This window comes from Brachycentrus maculatus, unplaced genomic scaffold (genome assembly GCF_059751285.1).
Source record: "Brachycentrus maculatus isolate JH-2025_06_01 unplaced genomic scaffold, ASM5975128v1 h1tg000574l, whole genome shotgun sequence".
Classification (NCBI taxonomy): domain Eukaryota; kingdom Metazoa; phylum Arthropoda; class Insecta; order Trichoptera; family Brachycentridae; genus Brachycentrus; species Brachycentrus maculatus.
The window spans coordinates 154690-179209 of NW_028281314.1; the positions used below are offsets into that span (position 1 = coordinate 154690).

A 24520-nucleotide genomic window follows, 5' to 3' on the forward strand; every position below is an offset into this window, starting at 1 on the left:
TTTCAAAAGATATTTGTTTTACAAAAATGAATTTAAAATAAAGAATAGCAAAATATACCTAAAATTGTCCGTTTAATTTTCATTCATACTTTGTTCACAACGCCAACGTGGAGCATTTCTGGACTATTTATAAATCCAGTTTTCCTTGTGGAAACAGAATTGTATTTTGTAAGTATGTATTATATCTGATTAAACCCAAAAACGGAAAACATTATTTCCGAAAGTAATGTAAGAGTAGAAATAATTAATTTTAACCCCTCTTCATTAACATGCAATTACGATGTAAAAATATGAATCGTATTATTTGATTATTTTTTGATTTATAAAAAAATTAAAAAGAGCAAAATGGATGTCTGGGTAGGCTGTACAGACTTTATGACCTGTCATAGCATAGTTAAGTCATTCCATGACTTACAACCACACTACCCAAATTTTTGGTACTCATATATATGTATAATATTTCATAAATTTCATATCACTTCACATTTGAGTTCACTTCAGCACCTATGATTGATTTGTGAAAGCTGTTATTTAGCAGAGACCTTTTTATTCAAATGTATCAAAGTTTAAAGTTCAAAACATAAATATACTCAGAAAAAAAATATGAAAATAGTTATCTTCATTCTGTTTACATATACAAACGTGCTTTTCCTCGTATTATATGGCAAATAAATATTTAAATAATAACTTACATCAAATTGTGATATTATTTTTCATTTAAATTAATACAAAAAAATTTTGCTTTCCGTATTATTTAAAAAACATTGAATAATATCGAAACATGATTTTCTATCTACATCATATCAAAAAGACTGACATTTACGAAACTAATTTGAATTTTCGCTGAACCGCTAAAATATGTATATTAAAATAATACAAGACAGAATGTTTGATGGTATATTTGACATTTCAAAATAAATATTGAAATAATAAAAGACAATCATAATTCAATATATCGTAGTCGTACAGGAGAAAGTGACTAACTACCAAAACGTAAAATGTTCAGGGGGGCCATTTAAGTCACTATTGCTTGGCAAGAAAATAAACACCACTTTCAAGATTAAAATCCTTTAAGATTTTTTCAGGGCAATATTAAGCTAGTAAGATATTTATAGCACTTGGTTGATATAAACAATACATTTTCTTCATTCTGTACTTTATTAAAAGGGGGAATATTGAAGACAAAATACAATGTATTTCGAACAAGTATAGTTATACCCATTTTAAGCTTTTTGTTGACAATATACATTATTTAAGAAATTAGCAAACACAACAGGAAATAATCGGGAAAAATCTACCACGACCCTACTTTTTCCAACTATTACAAAAGTAATTGTTTTTGAATATTAAATTGAGCGATTTCCGGACATGTAACAACTAGGCTTAATTAATTTTCCGTTGTTCTATCATTATGAGGTACTACCCAATTACCTTCCCAACTTCTTCATGCGGATCTATTATAACTTTGATTGAACAAAACTTTTCACAGTATGATCGAAGACTGTTAAATAATACTTTGTAATGGGTACACAAAGCAAAATTACGAATTTATTGAACCATAAGATACGATATAAGAACCGAGAAGTTTTGTATTGAATCAAGCGAATTCCTTTTCATTTATAGACTTTTTAATTAGTTTTTAATTTAATCTACCACGTATAACTACTTGGATGGCTTGATATAATAAATTTACATTCAAAGTAAATATAAAATAAACGTTTATTTCCATTTCGTCATGATCGCAAATGTCGATACTTCGAAAACTAATACCATGATAGTAAATTGTATTACTAGACGAATAAATTATTTACATTGGCTTTTAGGCAATATTAAACATATTTTTTTACTCGACATTTTGAATGTGTCCAAATACTTCTACACGAATTTATTTTTTTAAGTATATAAGATAATCCGGGTTTGGATCTTGCATACAAATAAAAGGGACTCTTTTAGATAAAAGTTTTCTAAATCCAATCATAGATGACTGTTCTGAACTCAATCATGGAACGTCATGAGATTGATTATATATGTATGACTTAAAAAAAACTCGAGTAGTGTGGTTGTCAATCATGGCTAGAATGGTGAATGTTACACGTGTGTAAAGTAATCACGTAACCAACCTATGACAGGTTGAAAGCTCTGTAAATACTCAGTTTTCAATATTCTTCTTCATATATGTTAAGATGCAATGTTTTTTGGTTTATAATAACACGATTAATAAATTCATTTTATTTTTATCTAGATTTTAATTGATTTCATCTCAACATTGATGAAGAAGTCTCTTAAGATGGGAATCTATGTAAAAGTCTGGAAAATTATAGAGCTAATGTATTCCCAATTCAGTACAATTATATATCTTTGTTGCGAGAACAACCAAAATCGTTATATGAATAACTCCTAAATGGAGCGAATCCATCGCAGAATGAAATATTTTATATGTACCTACCCATAATACTAAAAATATTGGCTCTTATTTATTTCATTAATTGACACGTTTCATTAATTGTCACATTGCGGTAGTGCATCGAAGCACGGGTCTCGTTAAAATTTAATAATTGATGGTTTTTATCAAATGAATGTTCAATTTTAAATTGGCTTTTATTTATCTGGCCTCTGAAAGCTTTTATCACGTTCCTGAGTCTATTATATAAAATCTAGGCTTGCATGCCAATAACTTGTTTTATTTTAATATTATTTGGTATTTAAAGATGAATGCAGACTTTTGAAAATAAATTTTAAATTTTAAACTTAAGCTTACGAAGATTGACGGAAAATTACATAAAATACCGTTTACCCCTTTCCTGGAGAGTTGATGTTATAATAAATATAACAAAAAAACATTATTTAAAAAAAAGTTTGTATAAAATGCATAAAAAATGCATTTTTTCTTCTTTCTTACTTTTCTTTCTTCTTTCTTTCTTTCTTTTTTCTTTCTTCTTTCTTCTTTCTTACTTCATTACTTTAATTGTTTTTACCCTTTTTTTACAACCAAATAACTGTTCTTTATACTTATGTTTAACCTGCACCTTTTTTGTTTCTGTAAGCTTGTTGTGTTCCTATCTAATTGATGAAAAATATCAAAACTATTTGTATTGCACTGTATTTCGTTTATTGTAATATGTTTTTTCTACTAAAAAACTATTTTTATTTAATTTATTATTAGATTAAAACCAATATTTTTAGCTTTTCCACTTTTTTATTTGACCAGCGACCGGGTTTCGTCGTTACCGACATCATCAGACTGGTCGACTGATGTCGGTAACGACGAAACCCGGTCGCTGGTCAAATAAAAAAGTGGAAAAGCTAAAAATATTGGTTTTAATCCAATAATAAATTAAAAATGCAATTCCATCACGAAGTGTCAGTGGATAATATAAAACTATTTTTATTGTTTAAAATATACAATTCGTAGAGAGATTTAAAATAAGCCTATTTAGGTATCAGAGATCTTTATCAAAATATCTCATTTACAAACCTAGTAAGTCATAAATATACTTTGAACATCTATCTTCACATTCTAGCAACTAGTTTTATGGTAGATATACATCTACCCTTATACCAATATTTCATTGGCACCAATATAATATTTACATATCCATGTTGAAATTCCAAACCGTTACCTTAGGAATGCCTTACTCAATGATTTACAGAACTAAACTACCTACTGTCAAGTTATTAGCGCGTGCGAGATTTAAACATGAACCTTATAATTATTTATTCACATATAACATAACTAAGATGTTTAACTAGGTATTATGATTGCCTGTGTAAGTTGAGCTCAACCCCTTCAGAACTAAGTTCATTCCCTTAGAAAAAAATGGGTGGACTAGTAATGAGTTTTTTTACTACTTAAAACACGCCTTTTCTGCGCAAGGGTAGGAAGGGAAAAAGAAACGTCATAATGTCCTCTGGATAAGTGGACTATTCATCATCGTTTGCATAGGTTTTTCTCAGACACCCTCTCCGTGCATTCCAACTACGCTTAATTTTATTTTTAAAAACATATTTTTTATTTAATTTTCACATGGGATGACATTAAATGCATCGAATTATGTGTCACTTAAGTTTAGTAAATAGTAGTATAAACCAAGTAATAGTTGCATTTAAAATTTAAAAAAACTACCAAATGAGTGCCGAATAAATTAATGAATTTTTTAATCTAGCCTTGCATTGATTTTTTCACATATTCATAAGGTACTGGTCCCCAAACTTTTTCCCTTCGTAGTCCACTTGAATTTTTATTTGTTTTCCGTATACCTTCTGCCTGCTTATAATGAATTTTCATACATACTACTACTACTTACACATACAACCCGCAGATATACATATGATGTGGGCAGAGAGGAGAAAACGCCACATTTATCTGTCCTGACATACAACCCTCGCTTCCTTTACATGCAAAGGTCTAGTCATATATACCCTCTAGGTATATTGAAAGCTTTGAAATGTAAATTCACAGTAAAATCAGCATTCAATTTTATATTATTTCACATTTTCAATAAATTTCGCAACTTAGTTCAAAATAAAATAAAATTGCCTAGCAAGAGCAGATCTGTCAGGAAACCTAGATATTTCTGTATCAGAACTGGGCATGCGGTGGGACAGCTTTCAATATACCCTCCGATTACGCAGACTTTTGACACTACCACATTTTAGGTTCTGTTTAATCCTTCGTGCCAAGTTTTTTTCGGCCGTCCTCGTTCTGTTCTCCCGCTCACATTCGCCACATATTTTCTTAGTTATTCTCTCGTTATCCATTCGCTTCACATGTCCATACCACCTTAAAGAACTCTTTTTAATCTTTTACCTACGTTATCAACTTTAAATATGTTTTTTATTTATTGTTTCGGCATTAACTTTGTGGTAAGACATGTTACAATGATTAAAGAAGACTTCGTTTTTTACCACTTGAGTTTTATTATAGACTACATGTTTCAGAAGTTAAACTTCCATCATTCAGGTCTGTATTATTTATAGAACAATTTTATATTTTAGTTATTATACAAACTAAACTGTTAAACTCAAGGGTAAAAAACGAAGTGTTTTCTTTAATCATTGATATATGTTTTTGACAGCTGACACAATGATACGAGTTTAGACATCTGTTATCCACTCCTTGATGTGGTACTGCCAGTATAAAAACTTATAAAGCCCGTGCCATCTTCTTCTCGGTCTTCCTCTGCTTCTTTTCCCAATAACATTCGCCTCATAAATTTGTTTTACCGTTCTTTCCTCACTCATTCGTTCTACATGTCCAAACCATCTTAACACACCCTTCTTAATTTTATCGATAATGCTTATCTCAGCTTTGCATTTCTTCCTTATTTCACTATTCGCACATGAATTAACGTATACTACTTTTATTCAACTAATATAAGTATTTAAAAGTATTAAAGTATTACGTACGGAAAATCTATGTACGGTGTAAGAAGATATTTATAGGACCCTAACATATTAATGATTATCTCCCTAAATGGGATCCGCTAACGTGGACCCCGATTTACATCTTATGTAACCCTCTGCAAGTCGAAATTGACCCTTGTGGTCCATAAAGATCACGCCGGAAAACTATGGTCCAAGTTATAAATAATCACACTTAAGATTTTTAACCTTCACAGTTTTGATACTATGAAGCGCCAAAGATAACAATTTTAAAAAAATATATATTTTTTTAATGTTGGGTAATATATATCCAAAATTAAACAAGGTTTATTTGGTTGAATTCTATATTTTTTTATGTATATCAGTGACGCGTTTCGTCTTCTTAGGACATAATCAAACACTCGAGTGTTTGATAATGTCCTAAGAATACGAAACGCGTCACGTATTAACATATACATAAATAAATGTAGAATTCAACCAAATAAACCTTACTAATATACAACGTCACTAATATACATTTTTTTATGTATATTAGTGACGCGTTTCGTCTTCTTAGGACATAATCTAACACTCGAATGTTTGATAATGTCCTAAGAATACGAAACGCGTCACGTATTAACATATACATAAATAAATGTAGAATTCAACCAAATAAACCTTGTTTAATTTGGGATATATTACTCAACAATTCATAATAGAATTCTACCAACTGTCTGCAGTTACAATAATTTTTTTTTTTTACTCGTAAAATATTCATTGAATTTTAAATTCATATGGTGATTAAATTAAATGACAACCAAATTTATTAAAATATCTCAAAACTTTTTTCATTTGTTTCGTTGGAAATCGCTATTTTTAAAGAACCCAAGTAAGATCTACATAAAGATGAAAAATCAGCATCTTGGAAGCGTCAGCTTCGCAAAGGTACTTTTTACTCGGATTCATCTAAGATGCAGAGTAGACCTGTTGATATTCGCTGCTTATAAATAATTCCCATGGGAAATATATCTATCGTTCTTTATCAAAATGATGGATTTGTATTTGGGTGTTGTGTCAAAAATTTAGAATTTGTTTTTATTTGAAATTTCCACGCTTCTTTTATGATACTGCGTAGTAAAAATACGAGTGTAATTGTTCTTCTTTTTATTAAGCAATAAAAAAAACAAAGAAAATAAAATAATTTAAGTTGAATTCATCTACATTGTCTATCAAAAGTAAAATAACCGTATAATAAAACAATATACGTATTTGTATATGTTTATATATACAAGGTGTCCCATAATCCGACCTTTTCCTTTTTAAAGGGGTATTAGGCAAGCTTATGACTCACCAAAAATGAAAATATAGCCTCAGTAAATGTGCCTTAGTTTTCCACATATTTCCACTTAGATTGTCCGATATATGTCATATACTTATACATACAAATACAAATATCGCTTACTCCTTTCAACAACGTCATATATCAAAAATCGTCAATTTTCAGCTGTGCGTGTATTCGGAATGCCCAGAAAATGTTCTATATCCCAGCAAAAGCGGCATATTTTTAACTTAATACGTACCCGCTATAGGGCAGAAAGTGTTGTTTTTGCATTTTGAAGAAAAGGTATTGTTTAGTTTTTTTTTTTAAATATCCTAAATATTTTTCAAATGGAGAAAAAACATTCAGGTATTGCCTAAAAAGATGTGTTACACACTAAAAAGTTCAATAAGTGGCTTGATATTTATTTTTAAAACATTTCATTATAGTTTAAAACATTAAAAACGATCTCCTGAAAAATAACGTTTTTTTATATATGACGTTGTTGAAAGGAGTGAGCAATATGTTTTACATGGAAATGATTATAAACACTAAAGAATTTATAATTTTGACAATATTAAACTCCGTTTCTTCGGTGCGTACTTATATAATACACTAGCTGTATGGTTAGGGTGATGAAATAAATTTTTAACAGTTTGAATATATAATGATTGGTCTCTTAAATACCGTTTTATGTTCTCAGTCATAATGGATGTTAATATTAAATGTGTTATTCAAGTTTATACTTCGCCGTTAAATTTCCGTCAGTCCATACACAGAATATCTTAAAAGCCGGTAAAACATGAAATTTTGTCAAAAGCCACCCCGTAAAATGCGAACTAAGCACCATAAAATAAAATTATTACCCATTGACTTTCGGTAACCCAAGTACGCCATATTTTTTCTAAAATATTAAAAAAGCAAATGTTAAATGTTTTTGGCCTTTTTTGGAAAAATATTTTTTTCAAATGTTGTATGGAAATAACGGCTTACAGACTGTATATGTAATTCTATTTTGTATGGACAATACTCATTTAAACTCGAGATGGTTTTTATCCTTTTTTAGTTTACAATTGATTTTAGCACTTGAAAAGAAATTACCTTGTTATTTTAATAAATAAAAGATATAAGAGGAGATAGAGAAAGAACCAAAAAAACAAGAATAATAATAATTTAATGACAAATAGAAAAAAAAACTGGAAATTATAAGATAAACCATTCGTTCCACATTCATCCAGACGCCTTCGCAATATTTCATTTCGCGGTATTTCAGTATTAACTTCAAAAGGTAATCCGAATGGCGCTTTTTCATTTAACGTTCAATCGCTGCACTGTATTCGTGGAATTTCGTGTCATGAAATTGTTAAACGGGTTACGGAATTCCAGAAAAATGCCTTTTAAAAAATAAAAGTTTTTTACATGCAGGGGTTATGCAAAAGGTTGTACACCATCAACCACAGGCGTAAACTAACAAAATAATAAAAATATTAATGTTTATTTTTCTTAACCATGAGATTAAGGATGCAAGCTTCATGTCTTCATATGGTTTATAATTATTTAAAATAAAATGAAAAAAAAAAACAAAGCATAAAAATGATTGAAAAAAACATTAAACATTAAATAGAATAGTAAAAATAATCGTAATATTAAAAATTATATATTAATATCATTACATGTAATGAAATAAATTTTTTTTAAATCATGTTTTACTTTGAGAATACCACAACTTCTTAAAATCTATTGGAACACGTGTTTCGATGCATTCCGCGTCATTTTCAAACACCGTATGGGCGTTTATGCGCTACACGGAATTACACGGAATTTTACCGTCCGGCACGTCAGTTAGCATATAAAACGGACGATTGGCTTGTGCATTTACACATTTTTTCTCGGATCAGTGCTCTTGATCTATGCGTGAATACGTTGCGTGTAAATTCGATCTCGCTTAACCGTCGTAGTCGCTTTCATTTTTAAAAACCGAACTGCCGGATGATAAAATTCCGTGTACCAGCGGCTTATATGACTGCCTATTCAATTAATGAAAAATGAAACTTTATAAGCTAACACTCTCCTTGTCATTCATCGAGAAAGAGGACAAATGAACCACAATGGGAATATTTTTGTAAAACAGACTTAGAGTTAAATTTAATTAGCTATTTATGATTATAACTAAACCGATAGTCACGAATAAGTCCTTATTAAAATGATATTACACAAAATGAACGATGAATGATAAGGAAAGTGTTATATTACCATAACACAAAGTTAACAATGCTTTTAATATAAAAAATACTTTATAACCTATTGCGTAGATCCAGATATATAAAACTGTTCAATTTATTCCACAAAGACTATTTTTTAGATGTTAATTACCTAAGTTTGAGTACATTAAACATTTTGCTTAGATTCTTTATTGAAGAGACAGACTTAAGCTCCTTTTTCTTGTAGACGTATCACTCATGTTGTATCGCATGTGCTTGCTAACTTGTATGCTTTTTACTTTTTACTTTTCACCTTTTTTATGTTTTTAAGTTTTTAATTTTATTTTAAAAAAAATCTTTTTTTTATGGTTTTCTGATAGTCAAGTATTTTTTGTATTTTATATTAACATTTTTTTTCTAGTTCTACTTATAATACCTATTGTATTCTTGCCAGTGCCCTTTACTATGGCCTAAATTATATTGTATACCCACACACAGGCCATGCCTTTGTGGGATCTTTTTTTTGTATTGATTTTTTTTTCATATTTTTGTATTTGAATTATTGTCATGTTTGTGTAATGCTAAAGAATTTAAAATAAAGAAAAAAAAATACATAGGGATTTTTTTTTTAATATAAACTATGCTGTTGAATGATTATTTTTTGGTGTCATTATTTGCAAGGCTTACCCACCTGGTGTAGAGTTGTTCGAATGGTCCATTGGGGAAAGGAGAGCAGATGCAGATAGTGAGGTTATTTTGTAGATCAATGGAGATAGCATCAGATACGATGGCGGCGGGCAAAGCGCAAACGACAGCCAGGAACCATATCAGCAATGCTACCAGCAGCGTCATCTGGCGAGTCTGAAAACAAACTCGAATTAGAGAAAAGTGTTGGTAACATAATTTATAATTTGTCAATTAATTTTAACTCATAATTTGTATGCCTCCGTAGTGATGGTCAGCTTGCTCGGCTACCGTTCTGGAGATCCCTGATTCGATTCCCAGGGGGGGAGGGTCAAATAAATATAACTGATTTATTCACTCTAATATTTATTCAATATTACCCTGGACAGCGGAGGGCTGATCACCTTCCCATCATGTGTTAACGATCAAGATAACACTGCGTTTATATGATGCAGTGCCCTACGCACCATTGGGGTGCGGATAAGAGTTTAAAGAACATAATTGAATTTTAATTTGGAACATCGCGTTTTAAATACATATTAACAGAAATACACATCTGTAATATAATTTGTATTTTAAAAGTATTATTAACTCTGTGGTATGATAATTTACACTCCTCTTATCATTCATTGTTCACTTTGTGTAATACCACTTAACACTTTATTTCACGACATTCATTTTCTCATCAGGTCAACTATGGATTAAAGTAAAATTGCTATGGTCGCCTATTAACACAATGGAAGCGGGTAATTCTCTTAAAATAATAAAGTGAAAAGTGGTCTCATATGAGAGTTTTATTTTTATATTTTAATCGTCATGTTTTTCCTCAAATTCAATAAATAATATTTATCATCAATCACCCGTTTTTCAATAGACATTCTCATAAACTTGTGCTTTGTAAATCTACTATGTTTTAATTTCAAGTTTTTCTACTGACATTCTTTATTGTAATATAATAAAATAACAATTGTATAATAACCGTATCTCAATGAAATGTAGAAAACGCTATAAAGTTGCTGTTTTATTTTATTGTGTATCTATAAAGAACGAAAGAAACCGATATTTTAAGTTTCTCATAGCATATCGTGGGTGTACTGGCAAAAAAACTTTAACTCTAAAATCTGTTAAACATTATCATAATCCCTGTTACTTTTAGCCTGAATAAAATATCGGCGATGAAACTTAAAGTTGAATTTACTTTTCAAACCACAAATATATGACATTTCAAACTACTAAGTGTGTTTTTCCAGTTTATAGAACGTTGAATACTTTATCAGTTTAAGCAAATAAAAACCTATCAGCGGAAGCTAAACTGGCAGTGCACAACGAAGTCCTGGTTCCAACTCTAATGTATGTATGGAAGTGAAACATGGAGTTGGCAAACGTAGGATAAAAGTAACTGAATGCAGTCGAAATGCGATCTCTCAGAAGAATGTGCGACAAAACGATGTATGATAGATGTGCGAATAGTGAAATAAGGAAGGAATGCAAAGCTGAGATAAGCATTACCGATAAAATTAAGAAAGGTGTGTTGAGATGGTTTGGACATGTAGAACGAATGAGTGATGAAAGAACGGTAAAACAAATTTATGAGGCGAATGTTAGTGGGAAAAGAAGCAGAGGAAGACCGAGAAAAACATGGCACGATCAGGTATGCCAAACACTTGAAAGTGGTCAGGTTAGGAGTCGTAACAATTGGCGGGTATGTATAAGGAGATGCATGAACGTGGAAGAGGCGAAGAATGTTTGCAAGGACAGAGTGGTGTGGCGCTCTATTCTCTCTGCCTACCCCTGCGGGAAAGCGGCGTGATGGTTAGTTAGTTAGTTAGTTAGAATTCTTTATAATATGCATCATTAAGTCAAAAGTGCATATTTTCGAGTTAACGTTTTTTGCCAGTACACCTTCAATATAATACTTGTGTAACTTGAAGCACCAATATTAAATAAATAAGATTACTTTTATATGAAATATCTCATCCGTAAATAGAAAACTCTTTGAAACATTTTTTCAGAGTAAATTAAAATGATGAGGGCTTCGTTATTAAGAATTTGTAATTATATTATGAATATTTTAATAAATTCATTTATTAATTAGAAAAAATGTTACAACGAAAGTTATAAACTTATATTGTCTGTAAAAGAATCCGTCAGGGATACTTAGAAATTCTTTTAATCTTGATTAAATTTCTTAAGGTGGACAGAAAAGAAAGCCAGTTTTTGTCACCAAGAATATCAAATTAATTAAAATGTCTAAGTTACAATGAAATATTTTAATTTTTAATATAATATTTTTTTATAAATGTTGGATCAATTATTAACGCCAATATTAACAAAATGATGGATTTTGACTTATCATTTATGTAAAATATCATTATATAGGATTGTTAGCTTCGATATAATTATGATGTTGAGATCACAGACTTTATCGTATAAATTGTGTAAAATCCGATAAATTCATATAAAACGTGATTCGACCTAAAAATGTGAAAAATTCCCATATCGTTCCTTATTCAAGTTTTCAGTCGGGTAAATAAAAATAATTTTAGTTAATTTATCAATCGCCATTTTCGTAAAATATTACCTCAAGGGCTTCACTATGATCAAAAGGGGAAAATTGATTAAGTAAAGAAATATTTTTTAAATATTATTTCTCTCTTACTGTTTCTAACTGCTCATTTTATGTCGAATAAAGTATGAATGAAAAATAAAACGAATATATACAGTATCTTTTGTAACTCCTTATTTTAAATTAGTTTTTGTAAAGCAAATATCCTTTGACAAAAAAGACAAGCTTATTTTAAATGAAAACCCAGTACAGCTTTATATAATACGCCTATTTTCCTAAAATAATAATGAATATAAAAACATTCCACCAAATTTCGGGGTAGTTACGGAAAAATCCGAAATTTATATTTTCAAGTATATATACATATATTGAATTTGGTAAGTTTTACATCATTCACCAAACATCTAGGGAGAGCAATCTTTTACCTTATTTTCCTTTCAACTTCACAAAGGACGAATTGCGAAGTGAATAAATATACACCTTACTTGCTACAAGTTTTTCCAAGCCATTGAAACGCCAAAGAGGACACAGATTTTCTTTTTACTTTGAAAGAAATCAATTTACAACCCCACTTGAAACTCAACCCTTTGAAGAGTTCATAAGAAGCATGAACTTAGATGAAGCGAACGGGATTCAAACACTCCATAATTTGAAAATTTAAACCAATTTATTTCGCAAATTTTTGAGTGTGTCCAAATACTTGTTCACAAAATCTGGATTATCTCTAATGACAGGAGTTATTTTCATATTATTTTTTGACAGTGAAGTTTTAGTGATTCAACAATAATATTTCAAAATTGGTTCGTATAAGTATATCTAGAACATCCAAGAATTTGAGTATTGTGGTTGTCAATAATGGGTAGAATTGGTGAATGTTACACATGTGTAAAGTGATCACTTAAACCAGCTTATGACCGTCGTCAGCCTCGTAAATGCCCAGACTTCCATATTTTTCTTTATCTTTGATGAGATGTCAAAAAAAATATTTTGAGTTACCTACCGTAAGTATTGTCTTATCAGTTCGTATGAGGGAAATATAAAATGTAAAAAATTCTTAACAAGGATATCCTAAATTGTATTAACTAACTAATGAATCATCCCGCCGCTTTCCTGCAGGGATAGGCAGAGAAAATAGAATGCCACACCACTCTGTCCAAGCAAAAATTATTCGCCTCTTCCACGTTCTTGTATATCCTCATACATACCCACCGATTATTTCGCTTTACCACTTTCATGTATTTAGCATACCTGATCGTACCAAGTTTTTCTCGGTCTTCCTCTGCTCTTTTTAACATGCGCCTCAAAAATTTGTTTTAAAGATCTTTCCTTCTTCACTTAATTGTATACATTTTATAAATTCAGACCCTTTCTACATGAACCAGGAAAATAATTATAACACAAAAATTGAAAAACATGAGGCCATTTTTATGAATTGTTAGATTTTTTAAAATGTATGTCTGTTAAGATGTTTATCAAATTTATTAAAAATATTCTAACGAGGACATTGCAGAAGTTATAAGGGAATAATTTGAAAAAAGATATATAAGGATTTTGTTCAATTTTAATTAAACTTACTGTACTTTTTTAATATCATTATTTTTCCATTTTATACAAATGTATTCAATTAACATCAAAGCCTTATTTAATATCTACACTGTTTTAAGCATATTTTTTTATGCTAGAGAAAGAAAAAAAATTGTGGAGAAAATCTTTTAAGAATGATCAGAATATAGAGAAAAAAAATGTAGGACAAATGCCGATTTATAAAAGTAAGAAAGTGAATTTAACAATCCATTGTTGCCTTTGTGAGTAGAAAACTGAAAATCCATTGAAAAACTTTTTATACGCCTTTAAAATAAAACGAGAATATTTATTTAATAGTGTGGTTTGGTACGATGAAGTAAGAATGAAATGACGAAAGGCATTACAAAGTCAAACGAAGTTGTTCGATTTAACTGAACGGAATAAATGCATAAAAAAATATTTATTTATTTAATTTATTTGTTCGGGAATTGTACATGTTAACATTTAAAAAAGTATTTGATAAAAAATAATTACATTAACAGTAATAAACATTACATAAAGTTAAAAAAAATTGTAAAATCGATAAAAATAAAGCCTATTAAACACTAAAAAACAATTAAAACATCAGCAACCAGGTGATGTCGGTTGCGATAAAACCCGATTGCTGGTCAAATGAAATTCAGGTGGAAAAAAATTCAAAGTTGTTATTTTATTCTATAAAATGCAGTTCCACCAAGAAATGTCTATACGAAACTTAGATCTTAAACAGATAATTGTATACACGAGAACTGTTGTATTTTACATATGTTCATCTAAATTGATTTGAAAAATGTAAAATTGAAATGTAAGTGGAGACATTTAGATTTGTGAACCTTTTTATATTACTCAAAATGTTGTATTTATCTTATTATCTATTTTGTTTTTCTCATGACGGCCGATCTTCGTAGTAAAGAGGCTGGCTAGCTTATTCGTGCACAAGAGATGACGCGCGTTGTATAGTATGATACATGTAGTATAGTAGTTATATGTATTTATTATAAAGTAGGTGTGTATGGGTACATTATACACAATTTATACATTTGTAGAAGTGTTACCCTATTCCATCACTTGCGGTCGATATTCAATTTCCTATGACGTAGTAGACATTGCTTCCTGAATGAAAACCGCACATTTTCTTTACTGAAATGTATTAAACTTCACAGAATACACATCAATTATTTATCATCTATTTTTAAATATTTTTTTTTCTATTTTTGAAATCTATTTTAAGAAAATGTACAGAAAATTCTTAATTTTATATTGAAATTTGAAAATATTGTATCTCCAATGTTTATTGGCAATTCAATTCCATGATATTTTATTTACTTAAAAAAAAGTTATTACGATGGATTCTTTAGTTCTTTGGACACGTTGCAAGTGGCAATGAGGATAGCCTGGAACGACTGTTCGTGATCGGTAGTCTGGAGAAATAGAGAGGAAGATCCCCATACGATGGATCGATCAAGTTAAGACAGCAGTCAAAGGATAACTGGAGAAGAGTCATTGCTTTGACAATGGTTACAACCAGTAATGGGATTAAGCTGGTTCGCACCAGTTCTAGCAAACCAGTGCCTACATTTTTTAAAGTACCTACGCTGAACCGTTCCTTAACCCTTTGTTTTCACACAATATTCAGATTGAGATCATGTATCGGAGCATTCTCAGTCGTTATGTGAACGTTCTATTTGTGTGCAGAATAAAAAACAAATAAATGAATAAATATATATTTTTATAGGGGGTAGGAATAGTACCTAAAGGGCGAACCGGTTCTTAATTTTTTTTAATTCCATCAGTAGTTACAACCCTCAGTAATGAGGACTAAGACGGAAAAAAAGATATTCAATATTTTTTTATTTATTTTTAAAAAATGTACAGAATAATTGTTTATTATGGGGTTATTGCTATCTTGCAACCAACCAATATTATCCCATTAAAGTCATCGCACGCCCCTGATTTACCACATGTCTGCCTAAAATGTACATATTTATGCAAACATAAATTTACTATATACTCGTATGTATGTATTTTTATTACATATTTTTTTAATGTTTGCATTTCTTTATTTTCCATTATCAGCTAGAACAATTTTTCATTGGGTATTTCAAATGTAACTCGCAACATTTATCGATTATCGTAAACCACTTAAAGTAATTCAAAGTAATAAAATTAGTTATAAAAGAGAGAGCTTCCCATATTTACATTTAGGCAATAATATTAAATTTTAGTACCCGCGAGAACGTTGATCGTTATGTTTCGTTGGTGAAATCATTGGCGAGAGAAAGTAAAAAAGGGAATACAATCTTTCAATATACTTATTTTCTTTACCGAAATGTTGGTTTCCTTTGGGAATTGTAGAGTATATGTATTTCCGTATTTCTACGTGATTTTGATAAGAATTTACGATGCTTTTATCTTACCTCACGTATTTGTACACTTAAACGTTTTAAAGAATAATTATAAATAAATATAAATAGGGAATTCGCATTATCGAAATTGGTATGATAAGTCAAATAAAATACATATTTTACTAAAGTAATCTGGGTCAATAAGTTGACTTTTTTATGACGATATTTAGTATTAAATAATACTGTTTTTAAAACTTACTTAGAAAACAAAGTTTATAGTTTTACTTGTTAACAACAAATTGAAGTGGTTTCTTGGATATGCAGAAATTATCTGTCAACAGCAGGACTGCTAACTCAAAACAAGTATGGTTGTGTAAACTGAAAACCAAAATAAAATTATACTTTTAAATAGTTAATTCACAATATTTTAAGTGTCTCCAAAACTTAGTTCAAAAATTCTGGGTTCACCTCCCCTTAGGAGATATTTATAACAAGGTGATATTCATTGATATCCCAACATAGAAGAAGAAGCTGGTTTTACTGATCACTTTATCACCATTCTATCCATGATTGACAACCTCGCTACTTAAGTTATATTTATGCTTCAATTGAAAACATTTTGCTCGCACTACTTCTTTGGTACGATCTATATTTGAATTAAGAAGTGTTATGTTTTGAATTTAAGTAATGTGGCTGTCAATCTTAAGTAGATTAATTTAAAAGTTCAATAAGTGGCTTGATATTTATTTTAAATACATTAAATTATATTTTCAAACTTTAATAACCATCTACGAAAAATTAATTTATTTGATATATCGCTCACTCCTTTCAAGAACGTCATAAATCAAAAAACTGGATTTTTCAGGAGAACGTTTTAAATGTTTAAAAATATAACACAATGTATTAAAAATAAATATCAAGCCACCTATTGAACTTTTTACTGTGCAACAGATTTTTTTAGGTTAAACCTGAAGGGTTTTTCTCCATTTGAAAAATGTTTAGTATATTTAAAAAAATAATTAAACAATACCTTTTCTTCAAAATGCAAAAGCAATATTTTATGCCCTTTAGCAGGTAAATATTAAGTTAAAAATATGCCACTTTTGCTGGGATATAGTACATTTTCTGGGCAATCCGAAAACATGCACGAATGAAAATTGTCGATTTTTTACTTATGACGTTCTTGAAAGGAGTGAGCGATATGACGTTGTTAAAGGAGTGAGCGAAATATGATATCCAATAACCGTGTTTAATTTTGGATATATTACCCAACAATTCAATGTGGAATTCTACCAACAATCTGCAGTTACAATAAATATTTTCTTTTGTTAATTAAACAAGTCAGAATATCCGCTAACAGTTGTGGCTGAGTCGCATTCAAGGGGCCAAAGAGAGCACGCGGCTCAAGATACTCAGGTTAGCAACCACTGAATAAAGCCGATAGTCGGTAATCGTATAGTCTGCAGAACCAATAGTAAATGCATCTTTAATTCATATAACTTGTTGATTAGATAATTGTTTAATAAAACTATTTAATTGTAAATATGAATACATGTATTTTATTTATTGTTTCGGCATTTACTTTGTGGTAAGACATTGGAAACACTTGTTTTTATACCACTTGAATTTATTATTGAGTTATTTTTCAGACATGACGATGGAAGTTTAGCTTATAAAACTAGTAGTCATTATTAAACTCAAGTTGTATAAAATAAGTGTTTCCTTAATCATTTGAATACATGTATTTCACAGAAAAAAAAAGATTTTCAATTTGAGTTTTACTTGGTAAATCCCACATTTTCTTAAAAACACCGGTGTTTGAAAATGATGCTGAATGCATCGAAACAATTTGGCTGCCCAAACTCAAAACACAGTAAGGGACATTTTTTTGTAGTATGTTTTTTTTTGCATTTTTGACTAAGTAGATGCTACTTAGTCCAAAAATGCAAAAAAAACGTACTACAAAAAAATGTCCCTTACTGTGTTTTAAGTTTGGGCAGCCGAAGTGCATAATCGATTCTAGGAAATCGTGGTATTTACTACGTAAAACTAAATATAAAATATGGGTAAATATTAGCTTAAATTGACTGCCGAATGAATTAATGAAAATGAACTGTCGTTTATATGTTTTCTTTACTGTAGGATTTGCTTTTATAATGTTTTCGGAAATTCAAATGAAATTGACGAATAATTTACCACTTAAAGACAAATTCGTAAAACTGACTTAAGTCATAATCAAGATATAAAATTAAAAAAAAAAACAAAAACTATGTTTCCGCCCGGGATCGAACCGGGGGCCTTCCGCGTGTTAGGCGGATGTGATAACCACTACACCACGGAAACCACACGCAGTAGCGCGATTAATTGGAGAGAGATTGTGATAAGAGTAACTTTCTAATACTTATTCTTGTAACGATTGCATAATTTGACTCATGCGATTATATATTTTTTTGTAATCTTCATCATATCTGAATATAGATAATTTGTACTATGGTTTTATCTTATTTTTTTTTAATGTATTTAGAATTTTTCGTAGTAAAATATCAATAGAATTATCGCAATTATGCAGTTATAATTTTAAAATAATTCAACATTGTTTTTGATTGTAGATTACTTGAATTTTCGTTTTTATGTTATTATTTATTTATTTACAAATTGTTTTTGTTACTAAACATTATCAATTATAAATACGTGTTATTTAAAAATAACAAGAATAATACAAAAAAACATTTATATCATTCATAAGGTGCCGTGAGTAGACATTCCACTACGTAACTATCGTCTCGGGTTAGATTTCCGCCAATTGCAAAATGAATTTTACGAAAGATTTATTTTCAATTGGTCTGGGTGTTTGTGATGTAATTTTTACATTAACCTTCCCTGATTTTACTATCCTACCTGCAGGCAAGCCCTTGAAAGTAGGAGCTTTGTGGGTTATTCCTTAAAAAATATATAAACAATAAAAAGTCCCTCTCTAAGCACAACAGTTTAGTCTGTTTTCTAAGAACGTAACTAGTATAAATAAATATATTAAAAGTAGAAATGTCTAGCAAATGAATCAATTTTCTGTATTTTTTTTAACCTAACTATATTATATAAATTAAATTAAATCGAATATTAAATTTAATAATGTACTGGTACCATTGCAAAATGCTTATAAATAAAGTCGGACAAAATTTTATGTCAAATGATATGTTAACAAAAGATTTATTTTTAATTGGTCTGGGTATTTATGAAGTAATTTTCACATTAACCTTCCCTGATTTTACTATCCTACCTGCAAACAAGCCCTTGAAAGTAGGAGCTTTGTGGATTATTACTATAAAAAAAGTAAAAACAATGAAAACGTCCCTCTCCAAGCACAAGAGTTAAGTCTGTTTTCTAAGAACGTAACTAGTATAAATAAATATATTAAAAGTAGAAATGTCTAGCAAATTAATTCATTTTCAATATTTTTTTGTACCTAACTATATTAAATAAATTAAATTAAATCGAATATTAAATTCAATAATGTACTGGTACCATTACAAAATGCTTATAAATAAAATCGGACAAAATTTTACGTCAAATGATATGTTAACAAAAGGTTCGCGGACTTGGATAGAAAACAAAAGCTCAAAAGGACAAGTAACGTAACGCAAAGCTCATGGTAAGTCAAAGTATAGTTTTATAATAACGTACGAGTCATTTTATAATTACAATACAAATATAATGTAACAAGAATAAGGATTTTAACGAAATGGAAATTACAGAGTAGAATAAATTTTCATTTTCAACTGAAGTGAACATTGGACGTGAAGCATGAAGTTGATAAAAGAGGGATGAAAACAGACTTGATGCAGTCGAAATCCAATCTCTCACATAAGTGTGCGGCAAAACGATGTATCATATAATAGATGTTCGAATGGTGAAATAAGGAATGAATGCAAGGCTGAGATAAGGTGTGTTGAGACGGTTAGGATATGTGGGACGAATGAGCGAGGAACATTAAAACGCAAACCAAGCACAAGAGCTCCGTCTCTATTTTGGAGAGGCACAGGGAAACTGAAATTATAAGTTTGCCATATGTATAAATGTATAGAAATTTTATTAATTATGTTTAAAATAATTAAATTAAATTAAAATTATTAGAAGTTTGTGCTTGGAAAAAAGGAGTGGAGGACGACCGAGGATAACTCTGCTCGTTTTTCTAACTACATTCGCCTCATAAATTAATTTTACCGTTCTTGCCTCATGCATTCGTTCCACATATCCAAACCATATCAACACACCAAAATTTTAATTTTATGGATATTGCATTTCCTCCTTATTTTCTTTTTTTTATAGTTATACCCTTTTGTTTTAATAGTTATTATAACATAAATGTGGAATTGTTTAATTGGCTTTTTTTAACGTAACTATTTTGTTAAAGTAATGTTATGTTTATTATTGTTGATGTAACTTATGCTTATTTTATCATTTTTTTATACGAAAGCTGTACAATTCCAGAACAAACAAAATAAATAAATAAATTTTAAAAAATTCACCATTCGAACGTCTCATACAACGATTGCCCCACATTTGTCTGAGAGATTGCATTTCGACTGCATTCAGTCTACTTTCATCCTTCTTTTATCAGGTACATGCTACACTTCTAAACATAAGGGTTGGAACCAGGACTTCGTTGTGTACTGCCAGTTTAGCTTTCGGGGAAAGGTTTTTATTCGCCATAACTGATTTCACTGCACCATTCACTCTGTTTCCTGTTAAATGTTTAATATAATCACAAACCTGTAGATTTCTCAGGGGGTTGACAATAGCGCAGTATCTCTCGGCAGACAGAGCCGTCAGGGTGAAGACTGACACCCCGATTGACACGTCCTTGGCGAACTCCGACAGACGACACAGAGCCCCTCCCCAAGGCCACGACTCCAGGGTGTATATCATGGAGGCAAACGGTACGCTGATGAGGATCACTAACAGGTCTGCCAAGGCCAGAGAGAAGATGTACCTTTAAGAAAATGCATATTTTAAACTCATCATAATTTTTTGACTAACTGACAGGCCTCATACAGGCAAAATTGACGATATCCGATGAACAAAATAAAAAAAAAAAACAAAAAAGGGTTATTTTAATTTCATTAATTGATTTGGTAGTCTTTCGAGTGAATTCAATAAATTTTCAATTAAGTTTTACTTAGTAAATACGATTTTTTCTTTATTATTTTGACATGTGCTTTAATGCATTCTGCACCATTTTCAAAAACCGTATATACGGTGTTTGAAAATGATGCGGATTGCATCAAAACATACACAATACACACAGATTTTAAGAAAGAATTATTCGATGTAGCTATCCCTGATAAGCCAATTAAATATTTACTTGGAAATAGCTATCGCGTCCCTTGCAAACCCCCAGTTTTGGTAGGGATATAACATAGATAAGTATCCAACGATGGCCGACGCCGATGCCGACGTGTCGACGCCCCTAGACCCTAGAATGTCTAATTACCTCAATTTCCTAAAATGTCTCAAAATGTCTAAATCTATATTTTTGGCAACCCAATCATGTTCCATCAGCCACCATCTTGAATTATCAATATTTTCAACTATGGGCTATAAATGGTAATGACCGAACTTGAAGGACATTTAATTCTACTCAACTTTAGTTTTTTATGCCATTTGTCAAAAATCGTCGATTTTCAGTTTTGCATATTTTTTGGAATGCCCGTAAAATGTACTATATCCACTAAAGCGGCATATGTTTAACTTAATATTTACCCGCTACAGGGCAGAAAGTGTTATTTTTGCATTTTGATGAAGAGGTATTGTTTAATTATTTTTTTATACATGCTAAATATTTTTCAAATGGAGAAAAAAACCTTCAGGTTTTACCAAAAAGGATCTTTTGCGCAGTAAAAAGTCCGAAAAGGGGTTTGACATTTATTTTTAACTTATAATACTTTATTATACTATCAAATTTTAAAAACGATCTCCTGAAAATTAATGTTTTTTGATATATGACGTCGTTGAAAGGAGTGAGCGATGTGTACTTTTTTTTAGAGAAATATTAAAAAAAAAAAACAATCTTAATCTTTTTCTGTTAGCCTAAGCGACTCATTATTACATATTGTGGTAATGAGTCGCTTAGGAACCGAGAAACTCTGACTCAAGAGTCCGCGACACTAACCACGGGACCACAACCCGACACTAGTACTACTGCTACTTCTACTACCACCATCACGCTATTTCTCAGCAAGAGGCAGAGAGGATTGAACGCCACAATCTTCCGTCCTGATTTACAGTCCTAACTTCCTTCACATCCATATATCTAGTCATACATGCCCTTCGATTACACAGACTTTTGACAGCATCCGATATTAGGTTCTGATTGATATATATACAAATATATATATATATATATATATATATATATATATATATATATATATATATATATATATATATATATATATATATATATATATATATATATATATATATATATATATATATATATATATATATAAATATATATATATATATATTTATATATATATATATATATTATGTATATATATATATATATATATATATATATATATATATATATATATATATATATATATATATATATATATATATATATATATATATATATATATTGTGTATTATTATGTATTATCTATACAATGATTATACAAAAACTACTCTAAGAATATATTTTCAATTTATTATAGTCGAACATGCTCCATAATTTGTCGAAATAAATCATTACTTGTACTTTTGAAAAGAACAATGCTTTTTATTCAATATTAATAACAGAAAATGAACAACAGAAAATAACTATTACAAAATACTAAATCATTAAAGGAAATCAGTAAATTTTAAGAGATAGTATTCATCTGGCGGGATTTATTGCGTTCATTTTCACAAAAATACTAAATCGTTTCTAAGGCGAATTATTATTTATTATCCATTTGAATTTTATTACTCAAATCGGTACATAAAAATATTTATACTGAATTCCGGAATGCGGTAAAAAGATGTTGAGAAAAGAAAATTGTAATGTGTATTTTACCTTTTTTATCTATTTTTTAACTTACGAGTAATCGGAAAGGAATATCGTTAAAATAATTTATTTGTATTTCATCGTCAATCAGTTGTGTATGTTTTATGTATGTAATAAGTATATGTATTTTGCAACTAACCATTTTTGTAACCATTTTTGTGGCTTAGTGACAGCTATTCTGCTATTTATATTATCATATTGTGAGCCAGGTAATTGCCATGGATCTTCCTTGAAAGACATTTAGAAGAAGACCAAATAATTCATGGATACTACAGAAAAAGAAAACACTATTTGAAGGCATGGCCTAGGTGAAGTTGTCCATGATAGAAGAACCTACAACCTGAGGACGAGGAGAGCTGACCCCAATAGTCTACAAAGATGATAAGTTGAGATGAAGCAAGGAAAAATAAGTTATATATTCCTATAGTTGATTAATAATCTGTTTTTGTTGATACGTTGTGTTGTATACTTGGGTACATAATAATATTCAATTCATGAAAATTGTTCCTAAGAAAATGTTTTCTTTCTGCGAGATAATGTTACAGAAATAACACAATTGACCGAATCTCCACTGGGGAAATAATAATTTGGCGACTCAGCTATAAGCCCGGCTAGCTCAGTCGGTAGAGCATGAGACTCTTAATCTCAGGGTCGTGGGTTCGAGCCCCACGTTGGGCGCATTTATTTTTTAGTTTTGGTTGTAAACCGATTAGTCTTTTTTTTTATTTTAACAGCAAACAAAGCATACATTTTCATTTAACATTTACATTTATACTTATGTATAGTTATTGCTGTCTCGATCAATTACTCTTGAGATGTTGTTGTAGAAGTTTCGTGCGATTTACGTATTTTGCATGTTAAGAACCGGAACTTTATGAATATTCAAACTTCATTATCAATTTATTAAAATGGAGAGTTGCTCTACTTATTACCTTAAATCGAAATAAACGCTTTTAAGATTTATCCGACTCCGCTGATGCTTTAAATTTTAATTACGTGAGTACGAATAATGTCAGGTGATTTTGGCGTTTAGCAACCAACTGCTAGAAATGGCTACATTGTATCATAGATGCAGACATTGAACTAATTGATAATTTTTAGACGGAATGTTGTTTTCTTCATCGTGGGCATCAGTCTTTGTAATGATTGATGTAATGTTTCTTTCATGGTCAGTCTCCACCCATCTCTGTCCTCCGCTCGTCTCTTGAACTCAACGTACCCGCTACAACGCATGTCGGAGATAATTCGGTCCATGTAAGTTAATCGGGGTCGTCCTCTGTAGTTTGTGCCTTCGCACATGCCTTCTTCAAACCCGAAAAGCAGAACTGGGTGTCTTATTTTATGCCCTATCAATTTGGCTCGCTGTTGTGTTCCTTCATTGAGTGAGAATCTAGACTCCCACTCTCCGCTTAAAACCTCGTGGTTCCCTAC

At 30.2% G+C, this 24520-nt stretch overlaps 1 protein-coding gene and 2 non-coding genes across 3 annotated transcripts in view; 1 reads left to right on the forward strand and 2 right to left on the reverse strand.

Moving 5' to 3' along the window:
- LOC148301338 (neuropeptide CCHamide-2 receptor-like) overlaps positions 1 to 24520 on the reverse strand; it is a 52395-nt gene that overhangs the window by 22281 nt on the left and 5594 nt on the right. Inside the window, exons 2-3 of the mRNA XM_088273428.1 lie at positions 20809 to 21028; positions 9572 to 9741 (exon numbers count right to left, since the gene is read on the reverse strand). Of these exons, the coding sequence (XP_088129554.1) occupies positions 9572 to 9741; positions 20809 to 21028 (390 nt within the window). The remainder of the gene's footprint in view (positions 1 to 9571; positions 9742 to 20808; positions 21029 to 24520) is intronic.
- On the reverse strand, positions 18309 to 18381 carry TRNAV-AAC (transfer RNA valine (anticodon AAC)). The gene has a single exon. It is a non-coding gene; the product is annotated as a tRNA-Val (tRNA).
- On the forward strand, positions 23695 to 23767 carry TRNAK-CUU (transfer RNA lysine (anticodon CUU)). The gene has a single exon. It is a non-coding gene; the product is annotated as a tRNA-Lys (tRNA).